General features: G+C 41.3%; 1 protein-coding gene across 2 annotated transcripts in view; it reads left to right on the forward strand.

Annotated features, from left to right (window-relative positions):
* Egflam (EGF like, fibronectin type III and laminin G domains) overlaps nucleotides 1-21,082 on the forward strand; it is a 167,757-nt gene that overhangs the window by 94,199 nt on the left and 52,476 nt on the right. For both annotated transcript variants that reach the window (XM_048368572.1, XM_048368573.1), the window contains exon 6: nucleotides 1,308-1,474. In XM_048368572.1, coding sequence (XP_048224529.1) covers nucleotides 1,308-1,474 — 167 coding nt within the window. The remainder of the gene's footprint in view (nucleotides 1-1,307; nucleotides 1,475-21,082) is intronic.

Raw genomic sequence — 21,082 nt, forward strand, 5'->3', positions numbered from 1 at the left:
TTGATTTTTTTCTTTAAAATCCAGTATATGTTTTATATATTTTAATTCAGACTAATCACATTTCAAGGGCTAACTCACCACATGGGATGGCAGCAGAGTAAGAGGCCATGCAGGTATGAAGTAAGCAGGCAGCTGGAGGTTACTAGCTCCGTAGATTAACCCATCCCTTACATTAGGGATAGCACATGCTCAGTGTTTACCGTGGAATGCCAGTGCCTACATGAGGATGGGTACCTTGTTTAATCTTTGTGAGAATCCTATTATGGACCTTTATCCTTGCCCATTTTCAAGTAGGAAAACATAAGAGGTTACATATCAGCCAGTAAGTCACAGGGCTAGGATCTGAAATTGGCTCTGTCCAACTCCAGAGCTTATATTCTCTCTCTCTCTCTCTCTCTCTCTCTCTCTCTCTCTCTGTGTGTGTGTGTGTGTGTGTGTGTGTGTGTGTATGAAAGAGAGAGAAAGAGTCTGTGTACTAGGGCTGGAACTGAGGGCCTTGCCCTCTCTCTTGGAGTTTTTGATCAAGGCTGGTACTCTACCCCCGGAACCACATATCCACTTCTACTATTTTCTTGGTTAATTGGAGATAAGAAGTTCATGGACTTCCCTGTCTGGGCTAGCTTTGAACCATGATCTTCAAATCTCAGCCTCCTGAGGATTGCAGGTGTGGGCCATCAGCACTTGTACTCTTGGCTCCTGTGTTTACCTACCCAGTGGAAGCTCTAAGTGAAGCTGCATCTTCCTCCAAAGGCGCCTCAGAATGACAGGTGGCATTCCAACAAGTTGGCACAGATGTACAAATGGTTAAGAGTAAGAATGTCCATGAACATATTCTTCCTGAGTTTTCCCATGGTAATTCATGTTATCAGTCATTGTCACTGTATAAAACTTACATTTGTTTATTTGTGAACAGCTTGTGAATAGAAGGAATCTGTGCTCTCCTGACCCCTGGGGATGAGAAAGCCAAGGGAGGCTTGTTTATAAAACATCTGGAGGGCCTGGGCCTTGAAAATGAACTTGCCTGTGGGGGGTCTTTTCATCATAGTCAAGGCTGTACAAGCAAACTCAGATGCTTTCTAATCAGTGCTTACAATTGGCCCTAAAAATGATCTACTTGCTTTCATTGGCAGGAGCTTATAGATGATGACCTATGATTTAAAATCAGGACCACTTTCAGCTAGGAAATGTTAACTCATTTTTATGAGGATTGCTTGCAGAGTTCAAATGCTATTAGTTTACACAGCTAGCTAGCTTTCCTTCCCTGTGGTATTTCTGAACTGTTCTTTTTTTCTTTTAAATCAATAAAGACCAGATTTGGATAAGAGTTGGACCATAATCCAGGAGCAGATCCAAATGGACTCCATGGTTATCAAAGGCCTTGCTGCAGATACCAACTACCAGTTTGCTGTGAGGGCTGTGAACGTGTATGGCTCCAGCCCTCGAAGCTGGCCCAGCAACACCATCAAAACCCTTGGTAAGTACTGTGTCCATGCCCAGGCTCATGCAGGGCTGGGTCTGGCGTTGCCTCTCAAGCACTCACTTGCCTGGAGTTTCCTAGCAGCCCACAGAGATACAGCCTGGAATTGGCTCTCTTCCACTTCCTTGCCTGCAGTTTCCCAGGCCTTGGGATGTTAAAGCATCTCATTGGGGACACAGGCTATTTCTGTGTCCAGGAGGTCAGTGGAAGGTTTATTTTTGCCTCATCCTTGGGGAGTTTGGAGTCAGATTTTGTTCATGGTCGCAGGAGAAACCATAGAACAACACGATCTGTAGTCCCTCCAGATTCTCATTTTTGAGAAAATGAGTTTATCATAGAGCCATGGGGCGGGGGCGGGGGGGGGAGGTGAAGGAATCAAAGACTGCTAGATTCTCTCAGCTTAGTGTTTACCAGTGCACCTGAGGAAAGTGCTGAGAAAGTCATTGGGGTGCCAAAATGGTATGTTCTTGTGGACCTCATCTAGGGACTTGGCTAAGCTTGGACCAGTGTTCATCAAATCATGTGAGGATTTTCTTGGAAGAAGTCAGATTATTCTGTCTCTAGTCATGACATCCAAAACCACACTTCCATGAGAAGAACAACTTGCCAAGCTCAGCCCAGCTTAGAAATCTTTATATTTTGGTAATGGTATGATCTTTATATAAACCAAAGCCTTCTGTGATGGGAAGATGTCAGAACTGAAATGCCTCACACTTCTTTCTCTGAACACTCTGCTGTAACATAGGAATTTTGTTGTGAGATTCCGAGAACCCACATTCTGAGAGGTCAAATCGGGAGTCTTTATTAGAAAGCCAGTGACTGGGAGTGACACATGTCCTCCAAAAACTTGCAGCCTCAAATACACTGAATTCTCTTAGGAAACTGAGCCATGAGGGTAGGAGAGTCAAGAAATAGCAGAAAAACAATCTCAACAAACCAGATCAACTTTAATGGAGAATTGAGGAGGGACAACATGGTGACCTGAAGAGAGTCAGGAGACAATGAGGCATGGCACAAAATGGCGGCTTAGGTGGTAGGGCCTAAATAGGGTCATGGTCAGGGGGCAGGGTCCCAGGGAGCTGCAGAGTTCAAAGTCTGGTACAGGTCTGGCAGATCCAGTAACCTTTGTTCAAGTCCTGCCCCTGCCTCTAGGAATTCAGGCTCACCTATCATCTAAGGGTGGGGGTGGCATTTCACCTCTGAGAGTTTTTGGAAAGTCCCTCATCCACCAAGATGCCAAGATGGCGCCAGTTAGACCCAGGATCCATATTTCACTACCTCTCATAAATACCCCCAGAAGAGCTCTGTTGCTACCCTGTATCTTCTCGTGGACCTAAGGAGGGAATGTTGGAACAGAAGCCTGGTCCTGCTAGCTGGCTTCACCTGAAACTAACACAAAGCCCTATTTTTATTGGCTAGTGGACATGAAGAAGCCCTTCCCTTTCCTTGCCAGAAACATTGCATCTGGGTGGAGATTCACAAGTCCTAGAAATTTTGGACCTTTTGTAAAAGACTCTTATCCTAGAACATTGAATGAAGTTTCCTTTCTTCAAATTGAGTAATCGGAGTGTATGTTCTTCCCAAAGTCTGTCTCTTATCTCTTGTGTCTGTCTCTGCCTTTCTGTCTTTCTATCCCTGTCTCTTTTTCTTTCTACCATCTACCAATTCCCTCTTGTATGGAATTTAGAAGCTAAAACTCCCTAAGCATACCAAGGAATGAAAGTTCTTTCTAGAACAAGTCTTAGCAATTCAACTTCAAAGGAAGGCCTCCTTCAATTCTTGCTAAATGAGATCTATTCTAGCAAGTTGAAATTTGTGATGTAGGCCCCCAGATGGGGTAATAACAGCTGTAGATTTACTGTACTTTGAAAGACTTGGTCTCTTTGCATTGTAAACTGGGTGCTTTGTTTTGTGCCTCTCCCCCCTTCCTCATCCCCCTCTACTCTGTGCTCACCTCCATGTATCCCCTCAGTATCTCCTCATCCATGGAGTCCAGAAGGAAAAAGAAAGACAAGCTAAAACAACACGTGCTTCCTTTGACCTTGACCTTGGCTGTGGATGTGGACACTAGAACTAGGAAGGGTGGAAAGTTTTTTTTTTTTTTTTTTTTTTTGTTTTTTAGCTGAAACACTGACCGGATCTTGGAGTTTTTGATCATTATTTCCCCATTGTGAACTTACTGTTGTGGAGTAAGAGTAATAATCTATGCAAAAGTGATTCAATTATGCAACATTTTACTATAATTAGTCTCTTCTGTGAAGTAAGGTTTTATAATGCCCTCAAGGTCACTGTGTATAGAGGAGGTAGATGAAGCCAAGCTAGTTCAGAGAAAACTCTTCCTAAAGGGAAATGCTTAAATACATGTGATTTTGCTGCATTCAGGCATATACAGTTACTCAAAGTAGAATAGTAGGAGTAGAATTTATTAGGCAATCTATTTTGTGCCTATGTAAGAATGTGCTACATTTGATATTTCAAATACAGTTTTTCTCCTGATCACTCTAATGTTAAGGAAACCCTTTATTCTATTACACATTCATATTTCTTACTCTAGTATTTGGTTTTAGGCTGTTATTTGTTTCCAAAATAGATTTTTTTTTCCACATAGGTAAAATTCCCAATTACTACATGGCATTCTTTGAACTATAAGGGATTTGAATTATCAGAGCTGACATTGGGAAAGCTTATGAGGCAAGCCTGTGCTAAGTGCTTTTCCTATGAAATCCATTTAATTCTCAGAGAAATCTTGTGCTACAGAAATGCTACCCTCTTTTTTTTTAACAGATAAAAAACAATGAGTTTTTGAAAGGTTATTATTTATTTTGCCAAGACTGATGATTATAAAGATGAGATTAGAAGTTGGGTTTGGCTGACTCCACTGCTACTTTCTGAGTGAAAGCTGGACTGAGGTTGTTATTCTCCTAATGCAAAATAGAGTAGCCTGAGATGGTTAAAGGCAACAGTTAAGTGAAGGATAGGGGACAGTCCCTATAGGACTGGAGAAGTTGTGGCAGCTTAGGCCACTAAGAATGTGTTTCTTTTATTGATTCTTTCCTTCCTTCCTTCCTTCCTTCTTTCCTTCCTTCCTTCCTTCCTTCCTTCCTTCCTTCCTTCCTTCCTTCCTTCCTTCCTTCCTTCTCCTCCTCCTCCTTCTCCTCCTTCATGCTCTGCTTCTGGATTTTTGGTGGTTAACTGGAGATAAGAGTTTCATGGACCTTCCTGCCTGGGTTGGCTTTGAACTGTGATCCTCAGATTTCAGCCTCTTGAATAGCTAGGATGACAGGCATGAGCCACTGGTGCCAGTGCCTCCCCCCCTTTATATCTTTTACTTTTAAAGCTAATGGAATATATGTATATATGAGTAAACATATATAACATATGAGTAACATATGAGTAAAATAGATGTGGCCATAGAAAGTCAAGTCCTACTCAAAGGAGCAGACGTGGTAGTGTATAGTGTTTTTGCACAACTAGATTCATAGAGTCGGCATTCACTTCATCTGGTTTTCTTTTAGCCACTGAACAGCAAAGAGTAGAAAGGTCACTAATGATGATAGAATAGAAATATTAGAAAAATAAAAAAGTCAAAAATAGAAATGTTACTATTTTTTTCCCATTTTCCCAGAGACAAAGGGAAAATTTTTAATGTGCGTTGTGATCAACTCTAGGGTTATATAACCTTCTCTGGAAATGGAATGTGGTCTTACCACCTCAAACCATTTAATTTCTGGTGTTCTCTCCTTGTGATACAGGCAGAGAAAGAATCCATAAATTCTTTATTACAGCAGATCTACTCTCCTCAGAGCAATCACCCACAGAGGTGTTCTTTTTGGTCCTAGCAAAAAATCATTTTGTTTCGCTGCCTCAGGGCACTGATACACACTATTTTCTCCACGTGACACTTTCTGCTGGCAGATCTATCTGTGGCCTTGACCAGTCCCTCCCTTTCAGCTTTCAGGCCTTAGCTCACCCCAGCATGTATTTTTCAACCCTGTTACATCGCTTTGTTTCCTCCCAGGCATTTTCACTGCCTAGGACTATTTTATTGTGTCTATCTCTCCTCAAGAATCAGCTTTCTGTGGGAGCAGAGATGGCTTGTTGGATGCTCAGTTCTCAACACCCTAGACAGTGTCAGCTCTCAGTAACTATTTATTATAAAGATGGGTGAGCAAATGTGACTTAAACAGGCAAGAACCTTTGATTACTGTGCGAGCTAAGTAACTCTCCACTGATGCTATCTGGGAAATTCAGAGGAGTCAGGAGGAGAAAAGGATCCTAGAAACTTACTCAGGTTCAAAGTGGGCAAAAGAGAACCCCCAGAACTTCAATGTGACAAAATAAAGAACCAGTAAATAGACTGGAAAAGGGAGAGAGGAAGCAAAGAAGGAGGGAGGAAGGGAAGGAGAAAGAGAGGGAGGAAGGGAGGGAGGGGGTTCTACTAACTCTCATTATGATGTCAGATCCTTGGGGATTGCATTGGGAAGTATGAGAGATGTTTGATTTGGGTTTTTGCCCAAATCACCTCCAAATCTGAATTCTTCAACAGTTTCAGAAACTTCCTTTTCCACTGACCTGAGAGAGACTCACTTGGGCTGAAATCAAATGTGTGCAACGAATCTGCCCCCCTCACCTCCCGCCCCAGCCCACGCAGCCCACCCGCCCCACACGTCTTCTCCATCCTTTCCTGACTATGTGGGCAGTAATTACCCTGTGCAGCTGTGGTTGGTTGTGTTTCCTGCCATGCAAGTGATGATGTGAATCTGGCTTTTGCCCAGTTTCATGGTGAGATTTGGGCCCTGGTTTTAATGTCCTGTCCTCTCAGATATTACCTGCAGCAAGTTAGGGGTGGTAGAGGCCTGTTGTCATAATGACAGCCACAGCAGCATTCCTTTACCACTAGTCACAAGGAAGCTTTTGGGTTGGGAACAGTGTCTCTGAATTGGCTCATAAAGCAAAGGGGAAACAAGTGAAGACAGAGGTCACAGCACATTCTTAGCCACATAGCATCAGAGGAATCAACCAGTAAGCACCCCCAAACCCACGACTTAACACCACTCTCCAGCACCTTCCACACAGACTGCTGCCTCTTCCTGTCAGTGCCTGTGATCTCAGCTGGAGTTCTTCACCTGTCCCTTTAGATAGACTAGAATTTGGGCTGTAGGGACTCATTTTGGTTCTCCTCAAGAAAGTCACTTAAGTTTCTTCATCTCTAAAGTGGATATAGTATTGTCTGAAAGGAAATACTTGCTGCTCCTCAGGTCTGTTTTGAGGAATCACATAGGGAACGCAGGGGAGGACATCACTTGCTCTTCAAGTTGGAGTGGAAGTTGATGGGCATTGCTTCTGGGCACCTGTGCTTCTGTGGAGGGTGGTTGGCTGACTTTTCTACCACCAACAGGTCTATGGCTTTTTCTCTGTACACTGAGCTTGGTTCTTGGCTCTGGAGGATTAGAATAGCAGAATTTAGAAACGCAAGTCTAAGAAAACACAAATCTTCCTGAGCAGAGGAATAGAAGATACTTTATGTAGTAGGTCAAATAGAAGCATGAACTGGGCGCTAGTGGTACATACCTGTAATTCCAACTATTTAGGATACTGAGATTTGAGGGTTACAGTTACATACACACACACACAGAGAGAGAGAGAGAGAGAGAGAGAGAGAGAAGGATTAAGATAGGTTTGGATTGGAGAGGGAAAGGAAGACTTCCCCTCTATCTTCTTAGTCTATGAAAATATGACAAGCAAACAGATTAACAGTAGGAAGGTCGATCAACTTATTATCTATACAGGGCCATCACAGAGAAAAAAAAATGTGTTAACCCCCAAACTTAGTGAGAACTACAAGCATAAATATCCTCTGCAGAGGTCAGAGGGGAAAGGGGATCTAGGATGTAGGACATTTAGGGAAGAGTCAATGATTTGGTGAAAAAGAATAGGCCATCAGGTAAATAGATGATAGGCTGGTGTAGGTGAAGGTACCAGCTTCTGGTGAAGGTACCAGCTTCCTGATTGATTTCTTCTTCCTCCTTGACTGTAGCACTCAGGAAGGAATGATCTAAGGCTTCTCATAAAGTGTCTGGCTTTAGGCAGATAAGGTGAGTTCAGAGAAGTCTCCTTGCACTTCCTATATTCTGTTAGCTAAGAGTCCTTGGTTGGAAGTAAGTGATATATATTGAGTTGATATTTCCTGATTGTCTTTACTGGGGATCATGGGCTGATTAGCATTAAGACACAGCTATGAGATCATTAACACTGCAAGGATCAATGTACTGGGACAGCAATGACATTTCACACCTCTGGCCTATAAGTAAAGCAACCTTTGACTCAGGCCCAAAGACAGGAAGAACTCAGTTATGGTGATGTGACTCTAGTTTGGTTTTGTTGCTTGGTTTCTACTTTCTTGCAAGTTAACCATCTATTTAGACAGAAGTCAGTAAATGATTCTGTAAAGGGCAAGACAGTAAATATTGAGGGTTTTTCAGGCCAGTTCTGCTCTTGGTAGCCTAAAAATACCCATAGACATCACATAAAATGATGTACATGACTATGCTCCAAGAAAAGTTAATTTGTGAACTATGAAATCTGAATTTCTGATCATGTTCATGTGTCACCAAAACCTGAAACTTCATTTTAAACCTTTTCTTCTATCATCAAGAAATGTTAAGGGGCTGGGGATATGGCCTAGTGGCAAGAGTGCTTGCCTCGTATACATGAGGCCCTGGGTTCAATTCCCCAGCACCACATATACAGAAAACGGCCAGAAGTGGCGCTGTGGCTCAAGTGGCACAGTGCTAGCCTTGAGCAAAAAGAAGCCAGGGACAGTGCTCAGGCCCTGAGTTCAAGGCCCAGGACTGGCCAAAAAAAAAAAAAAGAAATGTTAAAAATTGTTATCATCCTCTATGAAAACAAGTGCAGTCTGCTCTTGGCTGATGGGCGTGGCTTGCTGACTTCCATACTGTCCTGCTGGGATGCACACACCCTTTTCCCAATTTTTAAGAGTCTCCTGGAAATTTGGAGAATCTTCTACAGTAGCAGTTTTGTCAAACTTGGAAGGAATTCATTGATGCATAAAAATGAAATTGTTCCCTTGATAGAGCTCACCGTGATTTAATTTTCACATGAATATTCTTAAATAAGATGTGGTGATCCTACAATCCAGCTCTGTTAGGAGAGGTTTGTGCCACCCTATTCTAGAATGGTAAGAGAAAGCCGGGAAGATCTGGTTACTTTGTTGGGCTTTAGTGAAAAGTTGGGATAGGCCTGTAAATCCAATGAGCTTCAGGGATTTGTAAATCTTTACAATGTAAGATGGAGAAAGGGAACTGAAGGAGGAGCAAATCATTTGCTTCCCTCATCGCCTAAATCAACCTGCATTTTAAGTGTGCAATTTGTGCATAAACATAACTGCCAACATGATTTTACATTCTAGGTGCCCTCCATGGTAATCGCTCTATTGATTTGCTGATTCCTCCATGGGAGTAAATCTGACTAATACTCATTTGCACAACTTTATTGGCTCTAAAGGGAATGATTCACTTCTTTGCTTAAATACCTGCATTCTATTAATTGCTCTTCTGAGGCCTTTGTACATGTTGCATTACCATACATTTACTTATAATCAGCACACTGATATTTTAGCTCTTCTGGCTAGATGAAAGAGACACTAAGCAACTGATAAGAAAATATAACTTTCCAGAGAAGAAATTTACCATGCTCCAATTTCAACCACAAAATCTCTTCAGTTGACTCTATTAAGTAGTCATAGGATATGAAGACATATATTACTTATTTTAATTTTAATATATTGAGGTGGTAAACAGACAAATGAATTCATTGTTTCTCCTCCAGTTTTCTTGTTTATTTTCCACTTTATTTTCCTTCCTTCTTTCCTTCCTTCCTTCCTTCCTTCCTTCCTTCCTTCCTTCCTTCCTTCCTTCCTTCCTTCCTTCCTTCCTTCCTTCCTTCCTTTCTTTCCCTTCCCTTCCCTCTGCCTCTCCCTTCCCTCTCCCTTCCCTAACCTCTCTCTCCCTTCCCTAACCTCCCCCTCTCCCTCTCCCTCTCGCTCTCCCTCTCCCGTCCCTCGCCCTTCCCTTTTCCTTTCCTCTCCCTCCCTCTCCCCTCCCCATTTTGTTTTCTTTTCTCTTGCTAGTCCTGGGACTCAGACGCTGGGTCTGGGCACTGCCTCTGAGCATTTCTGCTCAAGGTTGGCACTCTATCTTTTGAGCCACGGTCCTACTTCCAGCCAGCTTTATTGGTGTTTAATTAAAGAGTTTTATGGACTTTCCTGCCTGCACTGGCTTTGAACTTCCATCCTCAGATCTCCGCCTCCTGAGTGGCTAGGATTACAAGCATGAGCCATTGGTGCCTGGCTGTTCCTTTTCCTTTATACTCATCATTTCATGATTGATCTTCTCTGTTCTTTCCTTCAGAGAATTTCTTGGCGTTTGTACAACTTTCCATTGTGATTATTCTTTCTTAGCCTCTGAATTCCTGATTCACTTAGGTTCTTTGTGAGCAAATAGGTTCACAAGTGAAGTATAGCAGAGAGAAGAGGTGTCTGGGGTCAGCTTAACTGTGCCACCCAGAGAGACCCATAGGAGCACTCAGTGTACCCTAGCTGTGTCTAGTGAATCACATCTAGTTATACAAGGAAATATGAAACAAATAGGTGCCAGGAAGAACCAACTGGGAGAAAAAAGATGATTGTGGTTCTTGTAGTCCTCAGTCTCCGAATCAAGGAACAAAGGCACATTCAGTTGGGTAACTTGAAGCAGGCTTAATAAAGGTTGTTTGCAATGATGGAGGGATATTAGGAATCCAACAGTGAACAAACACCTGCATGAGGAGAGACAGGAAGGGCCACCCAGTGGAAGCTGTGTCCTTCAGCTGTGACACATGATGTTGTCCCACAGCAACCTCATATGTAACACATGGGAGAATTTCCACCCTGATTCCTTTGCTTCCCTCCTCCTTACTCCAGCCATGATCGCCATGATCACCACTGGGCAGACCACAACTGGCAGCTCTGTGCCCCAGGGCACCAGGCAAAGTAAGAAGGGAAGAGGGTTGGGTAGAGAAGCAGAAAGGTGGGACCGGGAAGATATTGTGTCATCTCATAGAATAAGAGAATGGTGCCTATTATATAGATCCCCAAAACATAGGTTTTTAGGATTTTGTGTACATGTGTGTTTGTGTTAGGAAAATGGATGAGAAAGGAAGGAAACAGGCTAGACTTGATCTTCCACAAGTGAGGACTGTTTATTAAAGAACAGTGAGGGGCAGCAACCTTCCCACGGTATCAGAGGTTGTGTGAGAAGGTGGATTTGGGGTCCGGCTTATATGGGTCTTAACAAGGAAACAAAGGAGTAAAACTCAGGCTGTACTTCCTCAAGGGCTAGGAGCAGGAACTTTTGGTTAGGGCCAGAGTGGAAGGTCATGCCTGGGGTGTTGTGGACTTTTGGCCAGGCCTAGGTTGGAACGACCTGCCTGTGGTCAAGCATATTCAAGTGCATCTGGTGTTTTGCTTGACCTGGGGAAATAAGGAGAGGGTCAGTCCTCCAGTTTATTTGTGTGTGCACTTTCATGTCCTGGTTCTGGGGCTTGAACTCAGGGTTTATGAACTCAGGGCCTGTGAACTCAGGACCTGGGCACTGTCCTCAAGGTTTTTGTCCCCAAAGTTAGAGTTCTACCATTTGAGCCATAGTTCCACTTCTGGCTTTTGTGTGGTTAATTGGAAATAATTGGTCATTTTTCTGCACGGGTTGGCTTTGAACTGGGGTCCTCAGATCTCAGCCTCTTGATTAAGTATTACATGCGTGAGACGGTTTTTTCCCCTCTTTATCTTTCATCCTTTCTAGTTTAGGGCACACATGTCTCATCTGTCTTTGCTTATTTAGCACAGATACTAAGATCTCATGGACCATTTTTTAAAATATATTTTTATTATCAAACTGAATTACAGAGAGGTTACAGTTTCATACATTAGGCATTGGATACATTTCTTGTACTGTTTGTTACCTCGTCCCTCATTCCCCCCTCCCCCTCCCCCCTCCCCCTTCCCCTCCCCTCCACCATGAGTTGTTCAGTTGTTCAGTTCACTTTCACCAAACAGTTTGTAAGTATTGCTTTTGTAGTTGTTTGTCTTTTTTTACCCTGTGTCTCTCGATTTTGGTATTCCCTTCCAATTTCCTAGTTCTAATACCAGTATCCCCAGTTTCCAATATACTCAGATAAGATACAGAGATAGTGTAGGCACAACCACAGGAAGGTGATACAGGAATATCATCAATAATAGAGGCTACAGTTATATATGGCACGTTGAAAGTAGTTACAACTGTGATATAACAATCGTTTCCATAACATGGAGTTCATTTCACTTAGCATCATCTTATGTGTTCATAAGGGTATAGCTATTGGGCTCCTGTGATCCTCTGCTGTGACTTGCCTAAACCTGTACTAATTATTCCCTATAAGGGAGACCATAGAGTCCTCATGGACCATTTTTATGTATTCTCAGAGCAGGAAAAGAGCTGCTTCTGTTTTATATGTTCAGGAAAATGGAGGCCAGAATGACTCGAAACCTTCTGCAGGTCACTTGTTGGCAGATCCTGGTCCAGCACCATTTTGGTGATTACCTTTTTATAAACTTGATTCTTAAAATCAGTGGGACTTTTCCCCTTTAAGAAATCAGCCTGTAGGGGTGTTCAGGGAAGAGGGAATGTGTGGCGAGAGAGAGGCTACTGTGGGAAAAGAGTGAAGATCACGTGGTCAGAGGATAGAGGGGGTCCTGTGGTTGTCACTCATGAGGGTCTCGAGGCCACTGGTCTTTGCTGTTTCTCAGAAAAATGAGAATTCTGGATGGACTAGGGATAATTGGCCAGAGAAGAGCAAAAATCTTAGTTAACATTTGTTTTCCAAATTAATCTATGTTGTCTACAACCTAGTAAAGGGCCCAAGCCTTACCAGATCAGGGAAACTAAGAATACCTTCACAATAATCCCAAGACAGAATTGTTCTCCTGTCTCCAAAGAGAAAAAGGTTATGGTGCTATTAAATGCTCATTAATAGAAAAAATTAGGCAGAATAAAAATATTTTTAAAAGCCAAAGTGAAAGTGATCTCTAATTTCAGAATCTAGGCAGAATATGGTTATATAATAATATTGTTATATAATATCCAGAATCTTAAAAATTTAGTGATGCCAGCAAAGTACATATGATTTTTTTACTATGACACAAACATACTGTATAAACTTTAACTATAAATAACTATATTCCTATATCATTAATTTTAAGAATGGCGATGTATGCCATTATAGGGATGCCAGGAAATATCCATAGGTTACTTGGTGACTATGACAAAGCTGGAGAAGGCAAGCCAGGCCTCTTGACCATGACTCTGCTTGTCTTTTAGTTTGTCCAAGTTCACATTTACTCTCCTGACACCTCCTGGAGTCAGAGTGGGTCACTGTGCTATTTCTCCCTTTTTTCTAGATGCATGGACTAAGGTGTGCAGACCACCAGCCAAATGCATGATAGTTAAAATCCACATCTCATACCTGCTCACTACTGATTTAACCATTAACCCATGCTGTACTAGGCAATCTCCTCCGGAACTCATATTTGTGTATTTCTTTTATGTGAACATTTTTTTTTTTTTTGGCCAGTCCTGGGCCTTGGACTCAGGGCCTGAGCACTGTCCCTGGCTTCTTCCCGCTCAAGGCTAGCACTCTGCCACCTGAGCCACAGCGCCCCGTCTGGCCGTTTTCCATATATGTGGTGCTGGGGAATTGAACCTAGAGCTTCATGTGTAGGAGGCAAGCACTCTTGCCACTAGGCCATATTCTCAGCCCTATGTGAATATTTTTTTATTCTCAAAAGAAAACAAAATAAGGCATCTTTAAAGACCCAGCTTTTGTTCAATCCTTCTGTTGGCATTTTTGGGGCATCCTAGTTTTTCCTCCCACAGACACAGAGGCAGAGGCTCAATGTCACCTGTGAATTACCCTAGTAGCTACCATTCTTAATATTGTTATCATATCTCCATTTTGGCCTGGTGACATACTTCTCTCATTAAAGGTTTTGATCACATGGTAATTAAGAGATCCAAGAAACCAACAGAGAATTTGGAAAATGACAGGTATTGGGAAATGACCACAGGTCAGAGGAAGACAATCATACCTAGATAGTGGTAGTATTCAAATCAACCAGGAGGTGGTGATAGTCGATAGACTGGGAAGAGTCATGCCTTTGGGCCTGTAGTCACCTGAGTTAAGATGACGGGCAAAAGAGAGCAATTCCATTACATTCCCTCCCTGGCAGACTTTTTCCATAGTTAACTAATTAATCCCATCAAAAATAGGAGAGAGCAGCCATTTGTAGACTATACTGTCTTCAATTGAAGAAAAATTTGCAAGCAACATAACAAGCAAATAAAAACAAATAGGCATTTCTTCAATAGTCTGGGGTTTTTATGCCATCCTATAATCAATACAATATCTTAATGACACATAGCACTGAAGCATTTCTTTTAATGTTTAATAAAAATTAGTTAAGGGTCTTCAAGGTCAAAAAGAAATAGAATAATGAAAATAAGAGATGAGAATAGCTACAAACAACTTAAAGTTGCCAAGCCTTTCTTTGTACAACAATTAAATCCATACAAAAACTGAGTAATACTCAAGAAATTAAGGAATCTACTTTCCAAGCCAACCATGATTATATTGTTTAAACCCTCATTCACATGGCTCCTTAAATGCTTATACATTAAGTGCTTGTTTATTTCTGGCAATTTTTCTGTACTGTAGTGTTAGCAAAAGGAAAGAATAAAAACGTCCCTGCCCTCATGAGGCATTCATGGGGGAAAACCTGTCATGGATTGGAAATAGCAATTTAAATATAGCTATACTATGTGACAGAAACAAGTTTTTATCTGTGATGATGAACATTAAGGGAGAAACGAAGAGGTAAGAGGGCCTGGGATATTGTGGGAGCCATGCTTTAGTACAGACTACCAGGAAAGGCTTCTCTTAAAGATGAGATTTAAGCTGAGTCCCTTCATCTGGAGGGAGCTACAATTACAAATGTCCTGGGGTGAGAGAGGGCTTGAGAATCTTTTGGAACAGTATACTAAAACAAAAAGAAATATGTATGTATGTATGATTATCTAACAGAAAAATACCTACTCTTGCTGGATGAAGAACTTTATATATATTTATATATTCTTCATTAAAAAAAAACACATGATGGGCTGGGGATATGGCCTAGTGGCAAGAGTGCTTGCCTCGTATACATGAGGCCCTGGGTTCAATTCCCCAGCACATATACAGAAAATAGCCAGAAGGGGCGCTGTGGCTCAAGTGGCAGAGTGCTAGCCTTGAGCAAAAGGAAGCCAGGGACAGTGCTCAGGCCCTGAGTCCAAGCCCCAGGACTGGCCAAAACAAAAACAAAAACAAAAAAACCACATGATTGTGGGTCACCGAATTATTGTTACAATCCTCTAATGGACCGAGATCTATCATTTGAATAGTACTGATTAGATGTGTGAGGAAATAGAATATAATTTTAAAGAAACTATATATATTTGTATATATATAAACACTGGAAAAGGACACAGTAAGGGGATTTCGGGTTATATAAACCACACAATAGATCAGCCATTAATGTTGTACATGTTTATATCATGGTCAAGGGCAGTGTTCAGACACATTTGTGGCTACCAGTGTAGTAGAATCAAAGCTTTTTTTTTTTCAGCACAGAGGAGGCAGTTGCTGAATTTTGGACTAGGAGACTGGAAATGGGATTGGAAAAGGTTTTACAGTTGAGAAATTAGATTCACCTGGTTAAAATCATGGTGGTGCATACCTGCATCCTAGATATTCAGGAGGCAGAGATGAGAGGATCTCAAGTTCAAGATCAGTCTAGGATTGAAGGAGCAAAGGTTTTGGGGCACAGTCCAAGTGGTATGATGCTTGCTTAGCAGGGTTTAGAGCCTGGATTCAATCCCTGATATGCCAAAGGAAATGAAAGTTAAGTGGTATTTCCTCTATATAGTAGGCAAGAGGAGCAGGGAAATCCAGGCAGAAGGTTTTCTGCGTCCACTGCTGAGCAAGGTCTTAAAGAACATGTGTAGACATTTTCCAGAGGCCAAAAAGTATAGGGTGTGAATCTATCCTAGACCCTACTGTTGAGCTAATATGAAACCACCTCTAGTAGCAGCCCCACTTCTCCTTGCACATGGGATAAAGGCTCCCTCTTTAGTCTGAGGTCCTAAATCCTCCACTCCTAGCCCCAACTGTCTCTGCTACATTTCTTCTGACTTTACATCATGTACTGCCAGCTGATGGTATACCAGTTGTCCAACTGTCTCCATTCATCCTCATCAACCCCCATTCAGGAGATTCAAGTGAGATTTTTTTTTTCAAGGTGCCAATTTGAAACTGTAGAAGTTCTCTCACCAGATAGAAACCTGGAGTAGACCCATCACACAGTTTCGTTTAGTATTCAGATGGTGATGTCTCAGGCTTAGAAGGTCCTGATTTTCTCTCTAGTAGAGAATGGTTTTGTGAAGCTGCATGTTTAGAAACCCTTGGCCGCACCTCTCATTCCCCCTCTGGCTCAGTCTTCCTTTAATCAATATGTCAATACTGATTTGAACATGAGAACAGATTATACTTGTTTCTATTTCTTTTGAAAAGGTTTCTTGGGTACAAATAAATCTCTTGACACAGCAAGAGAGAGAGAGACAGAGAGAGAGAGAAAGGACTAAGCCTATGGATTTTTAACACTTGGCTCTTTGAAGTATATTCTAGTTTCAAACAATACAGATGTCCACATTTACTGTACTCTATCATTCCTAAGCCTCCTATTTATTCTTTTATTTATTTATTTATTTTTTTGGCCAGTCCTGGGCCTTGGACTCAGGGCCTGAACACTGTCCCGGCTTCTTTTTGCTCAAGGCTAGCACTCTGCCACCTGAGCCACAGCGCCCCTTCTGGCCGTTTTCTGTATATGTGGTGCTGGGGAATCGAACCCAGGGCCTCATGTATACGAGGCAGGCTCTCTTGCCACTAGGCCATATCCCCAGCCCCCTCCTATTTATTCTTTAACCATCTGCTTCTACCTTTCTACCACTGTGTGAAAACACCAATAACTTCCATTTGTTTCAAATATAAAATCATCCTATGAACACATCACATGCCATGAGCTTTTAAAAAATGTTTAGCTGATAATGAACATATTCTAACTGACTTTTGGGGGGATACAATCTTACTAGAATGTACACACACACACACACACATACACACACGATAGATATTATTTTAAAGGCACATACTCCTGACACTATAGACAATAGTCTTCTGCTGTTAGTAGTAATTCCCAGACTCCCAATAAGCATATTGAGACTGACAGGTACTTAGAGCATCTACCCATTTAACACAGGCGTTTTTCAAATAACATCTGCCTTACATTTGCTATGTGTAGAGTATTCTTTAGGAATATTCATCTGTCCACTCATTCACTTCACTTATCAAATGTACAATGTTGTGTACACAACACTGAATTCCCAATGTCACCTGCTTGAAACCTTTTAATTACCTTTCTAAATTTTACCCTGCGAGTGTCACCTCCAAATTTTGAAGTATTACCACAGAAAGTTGTCAGTGAATTATTCATTATTCTTGATGTTTCAAAGGCTCTAAGCCTGAATTTCCATCACACCTAGAGAAAGCATAGCCTTAGGTGTTTTGCTCCGTCCAATGGCCTCATCTCCTGCAGAGGAGCAGGTGTGCCACTCTGCTTTCTGGCCCTCTGTTTCTTTTGCCACCGCTCCATTCTCTTCAGAGAGGGAAAGACACAGTGGCTGTACTTGGTTGACTGCTTTATGTTGTTCAAAAGGCAACACCCCATAAAGTTACCCACCACTAGCCCTTCCTCTTCATGCACAAGCATGTGCATCCAGCAGTAGGAGAAGCTTTGAAGTGAGGGCTCTGGAAGTCACTTGTTGCCTGGGGAACCATTCTTGAGCTGTGGTCAAATGAGAATTTTGTGAAGCATGATGAGCTGAAAAGAAAAAGCCTGCCTGTAGTGGCTGTCTTCCTGCTTTCTCTCCCTTGGTAGACACACAGCCCTGTACTGGTCCACTGCACTTGGATTGGAGGGTAATGATTCAGATAGGTTGTTTCTGGAAAAGCGTGAGCAGGAGACAGGACAGCATCCTTAAAGACTCTGCATTCTACATCGATAAGACTGCATCTTTTTAACCTTCTCTTGGTAGACCCAAGGACCCCTGAACCCAAATTTCCCCCTGGCCTTCCAAAATATATGAATTTGTCTCGCATGACACACCCTTACAGTTTATATTCCATTACAATATATCCCCAATTCAGTCTCATTGAGTTCTTTAGGACCATCTGTGCCACTTAGCAGTACAGCTTCAGCTTTTATGGCCACCTTTACTGCCCAAGACAATGTGGAAGGAAGGCAAAGTTCTAGCAGACTTCCATTTGTGTCAAATGATCACAGTTCCTCCAGAAATCCAGTATTTAACTTCATAGCAGCTGCAGTAGAAGCAAGCAAAGGAATTGGTGTTGGAATATTTGCCATAGCTCTAAATCTCAGCCACAGCAGCCATTTTCAGCAGTTATTGCTTAGGATGTGGGTGGAGATCTTGTCCTGGCATTTTCAGCCTCACTAGCAGTATTGAGTTCACTTGACTAGATGGCTCAACCCAAAGCAACTTCATGCAAAGGAGCCATTCAGGACATCAACTCTAGGAAGGGCTCTATCCAGGAAAACTCTCCAGAATGGTTTCCTTAAGACCTGGGGAAGGGATATTAATACACTTGGAACTTTGTATAGAATATTCTGTGCTGTATTTTCCTGTTTGAACCCAGATAAATACTGCCACAGACATCTGCACTGTGTTTGAAGTATCCCCCAAATTCATGCTATTTATTCCTAGATGGTTTATATGTTTCTAAAGCAGGCAAAAAAGCGAGTGAGGTTTCTGTGCTGCCGTGGAAATAAAAATAGATGGTGATACTTTCTGGCAGGAAAGTGTTTTTTTTCCTGAAACAATCACACTAGTAAGCATAATTGCCAATTTATAATTATATAAAGGAGATAGCCATGAAACATACAAGAAGAAACTTTGCCTTGCCTGAAGAAGATCACAGCCAAAGAAGATAGCTCTAAGAAAGATTTTGAAAAAGATATATTAAAAAAGTTAGAAGGTACAGGAAAGGGCAGTGACAGAGAAGATTTCCAGGCATAGGGACAGAATGTGGAAAGACACAGAGGTAGAAGAAAGCCTATTTCCAAGAACCAATATGATCAGAGCCGAGTGAGAAAGAATAAATTAACGTGAGATGAAGGTAGAGCTGGCAGGTTCAACTCACATACGGTCTTGGGGAAGGCTTTATAGGGTTTCACTCGAGCCATAGTTCTTATCTGTCAAATTCTAAGAAGCAACCAATTCTTAAATGTTTGCACTGATGATATGGCTTGGGTTTTGTCCATCACTTGCCACATGGGGGTCCCTTCTCTCTTCATACATATTCTGGTGGCCTCATGGGTTCTGAGAAGAACCAATGGATAACTTTTCTTCTTTGCCTACTTTCAGCATTAGTTGACAGATAGATGGCATAAAATTAGCAAAGAATAAAATGATGCCTTTATTTATTTTATGATTTATATTCATTAATTGTAAAAGGGTTTTTTATGAGTTTTTTTCATTCGTGAATACAATGCACTTGAATTGTTTTCATGCCTCTATTCTTCTTCTCTTTGACTCCATTATTCCTTTCCCTTTCCCCTTCCTTAGTGTCACCTCTTCATTTCCCCAACCTTGCTTTGTTTTTATTTTCCCTTCCTGCTTCCAAAAATGAGAGAAAGTCTGTGATACTTGTCCTATTGGGGCTGGCTTATTTCACTTAACATGATGATCTCCAGTTCCATCCACTTGCCTGAAAATGACATAATTTTATTCTTCTCAATGGCTGAATAAAACTTGATTGGGCATATTTACCCCATTTTCTTTATCCATTCGTCCATGGATGCATAGCTGGGCTGATTTGGTAATTTGCCTGTGGTATTGTGAGTAGTGCTGCAATAAACGTGAGCAAATAAGTGTCTCTACAGTAATCTGATCAATAAATTAAGTAAATGAACTGAGTAGACATTTCCAAATGAAAAAGTACAAATGGGCAATAAATACACTAAAAATTTAACATCCTAAGCTATCAAGAAAACACAAATCAAAACTATATTGAGAATCCATCTCATCCCAGTCAGAATGGCTATTAGCAAGGAAAAAACAACAACACAAATCCTGTTGAAGATGTAGGGGGGAAAAGAACTCTTATTCATGGCTGATAGGAATATTAATTAGTTTATCTACTGCTGATAAGAATATAAGAAATAAATTTAGAGATTCTTCACACAAAAAAGAGAAAAATAAAACTTTAAAATAGAACTGCCATACAAATTGAGCATGCCCGTTCTGGGCATATGTTTAAATGAACCAAAGCCATTCTTATTTCTGCTGAAGCTAGGGTACAAGACATGGCTTATTCTAAGAAAGAAAGCCAAGAAAGAATTGCCAACATCCTTCTGCCTAATGCAGGCCTGAGATGAAACACTGAGACTTGGATTTTCAAATATCACACCTACTTAAGTTCTTGGTTTCCTCTGGTCCTGGTGGATGAGGAAAGTGTGGGGAACACATGTAGATAAGCTTTGCTTAGTTTAGAAACATAGGACAAATGCATCGGTCCAGCAGCTCGGTTCCTGTTCCCATCCTCGGTCCCTGTTCCCATCTCTCAAGGGAGGAAAATATTTGGACCAGAATACAGCAGAACTTGGGGAAGAAGATTGTGTCCTCATAAATAGAAACTTGGAAGGGGAATAAGCATTTCTCCCTTACTGCTGCCGAGAGCTGTTTCAAGAGATACAACAGGGATGGAAGAAAATTCTGGTCAATGGCATTTTATATTGTAAGAAGCATCAAATATAGAAAAGCAAGCTCCAGTTTCCATGTGGAAGTAACTCCTTTTCTCTTTCTCATCCATATGAGTAAAATTATATAGTTGTTTCTTCTCCCCATTTTCCTAATGTGACAGATATCTACAACATCTCAGTCAACAGTATAAATTCTACAGTCCTAAAAATGTTAGTGCCAGAAAGGATCTCACAAAATCTAAACCCAGTCATCATAATCACCATCACCACCACAAACACAATCATCATCACTGAAAACAGGAGACCCAGAAAGATTAAGCTACTCACTCAAGATTATAAGAATGCTTGTGTCTCTCAGCCATTTGGATTCTATGATCAAAGATAATTCCAACTCAATCAAGTTGATACATCAGAGAAATTCATAATTTGTAGAAAAATTCATGGTGCCTCATAAGAAGCTATATAGGCTATATATAGAGAGATATAGCCTATAGATGCTTCTGTAGGCTATACATATATGTATGTATGTGTGTGTTTGTTTGTATATATGTATGCATATACATGCATACATATATACAAACATGTATACATGTATATGTATACATATATACACACACATATATATACATATATATGTGTGTATATAT

Source organism: Perognathus longimembris, chromosome 19, assembly GCF_023159225.1.
Source record: "Perognathus longimembris pacificus isolate PPM17 chromosome 19, ASM2315922v1, whole genome shotgun sequence".
Classification (NCBI taxonomy): Eukaryota; Metazoa; Chordata; class Mammalia; order Rodentia; family Heteromyidae; genus Perognathus; species Perognathus longimembris.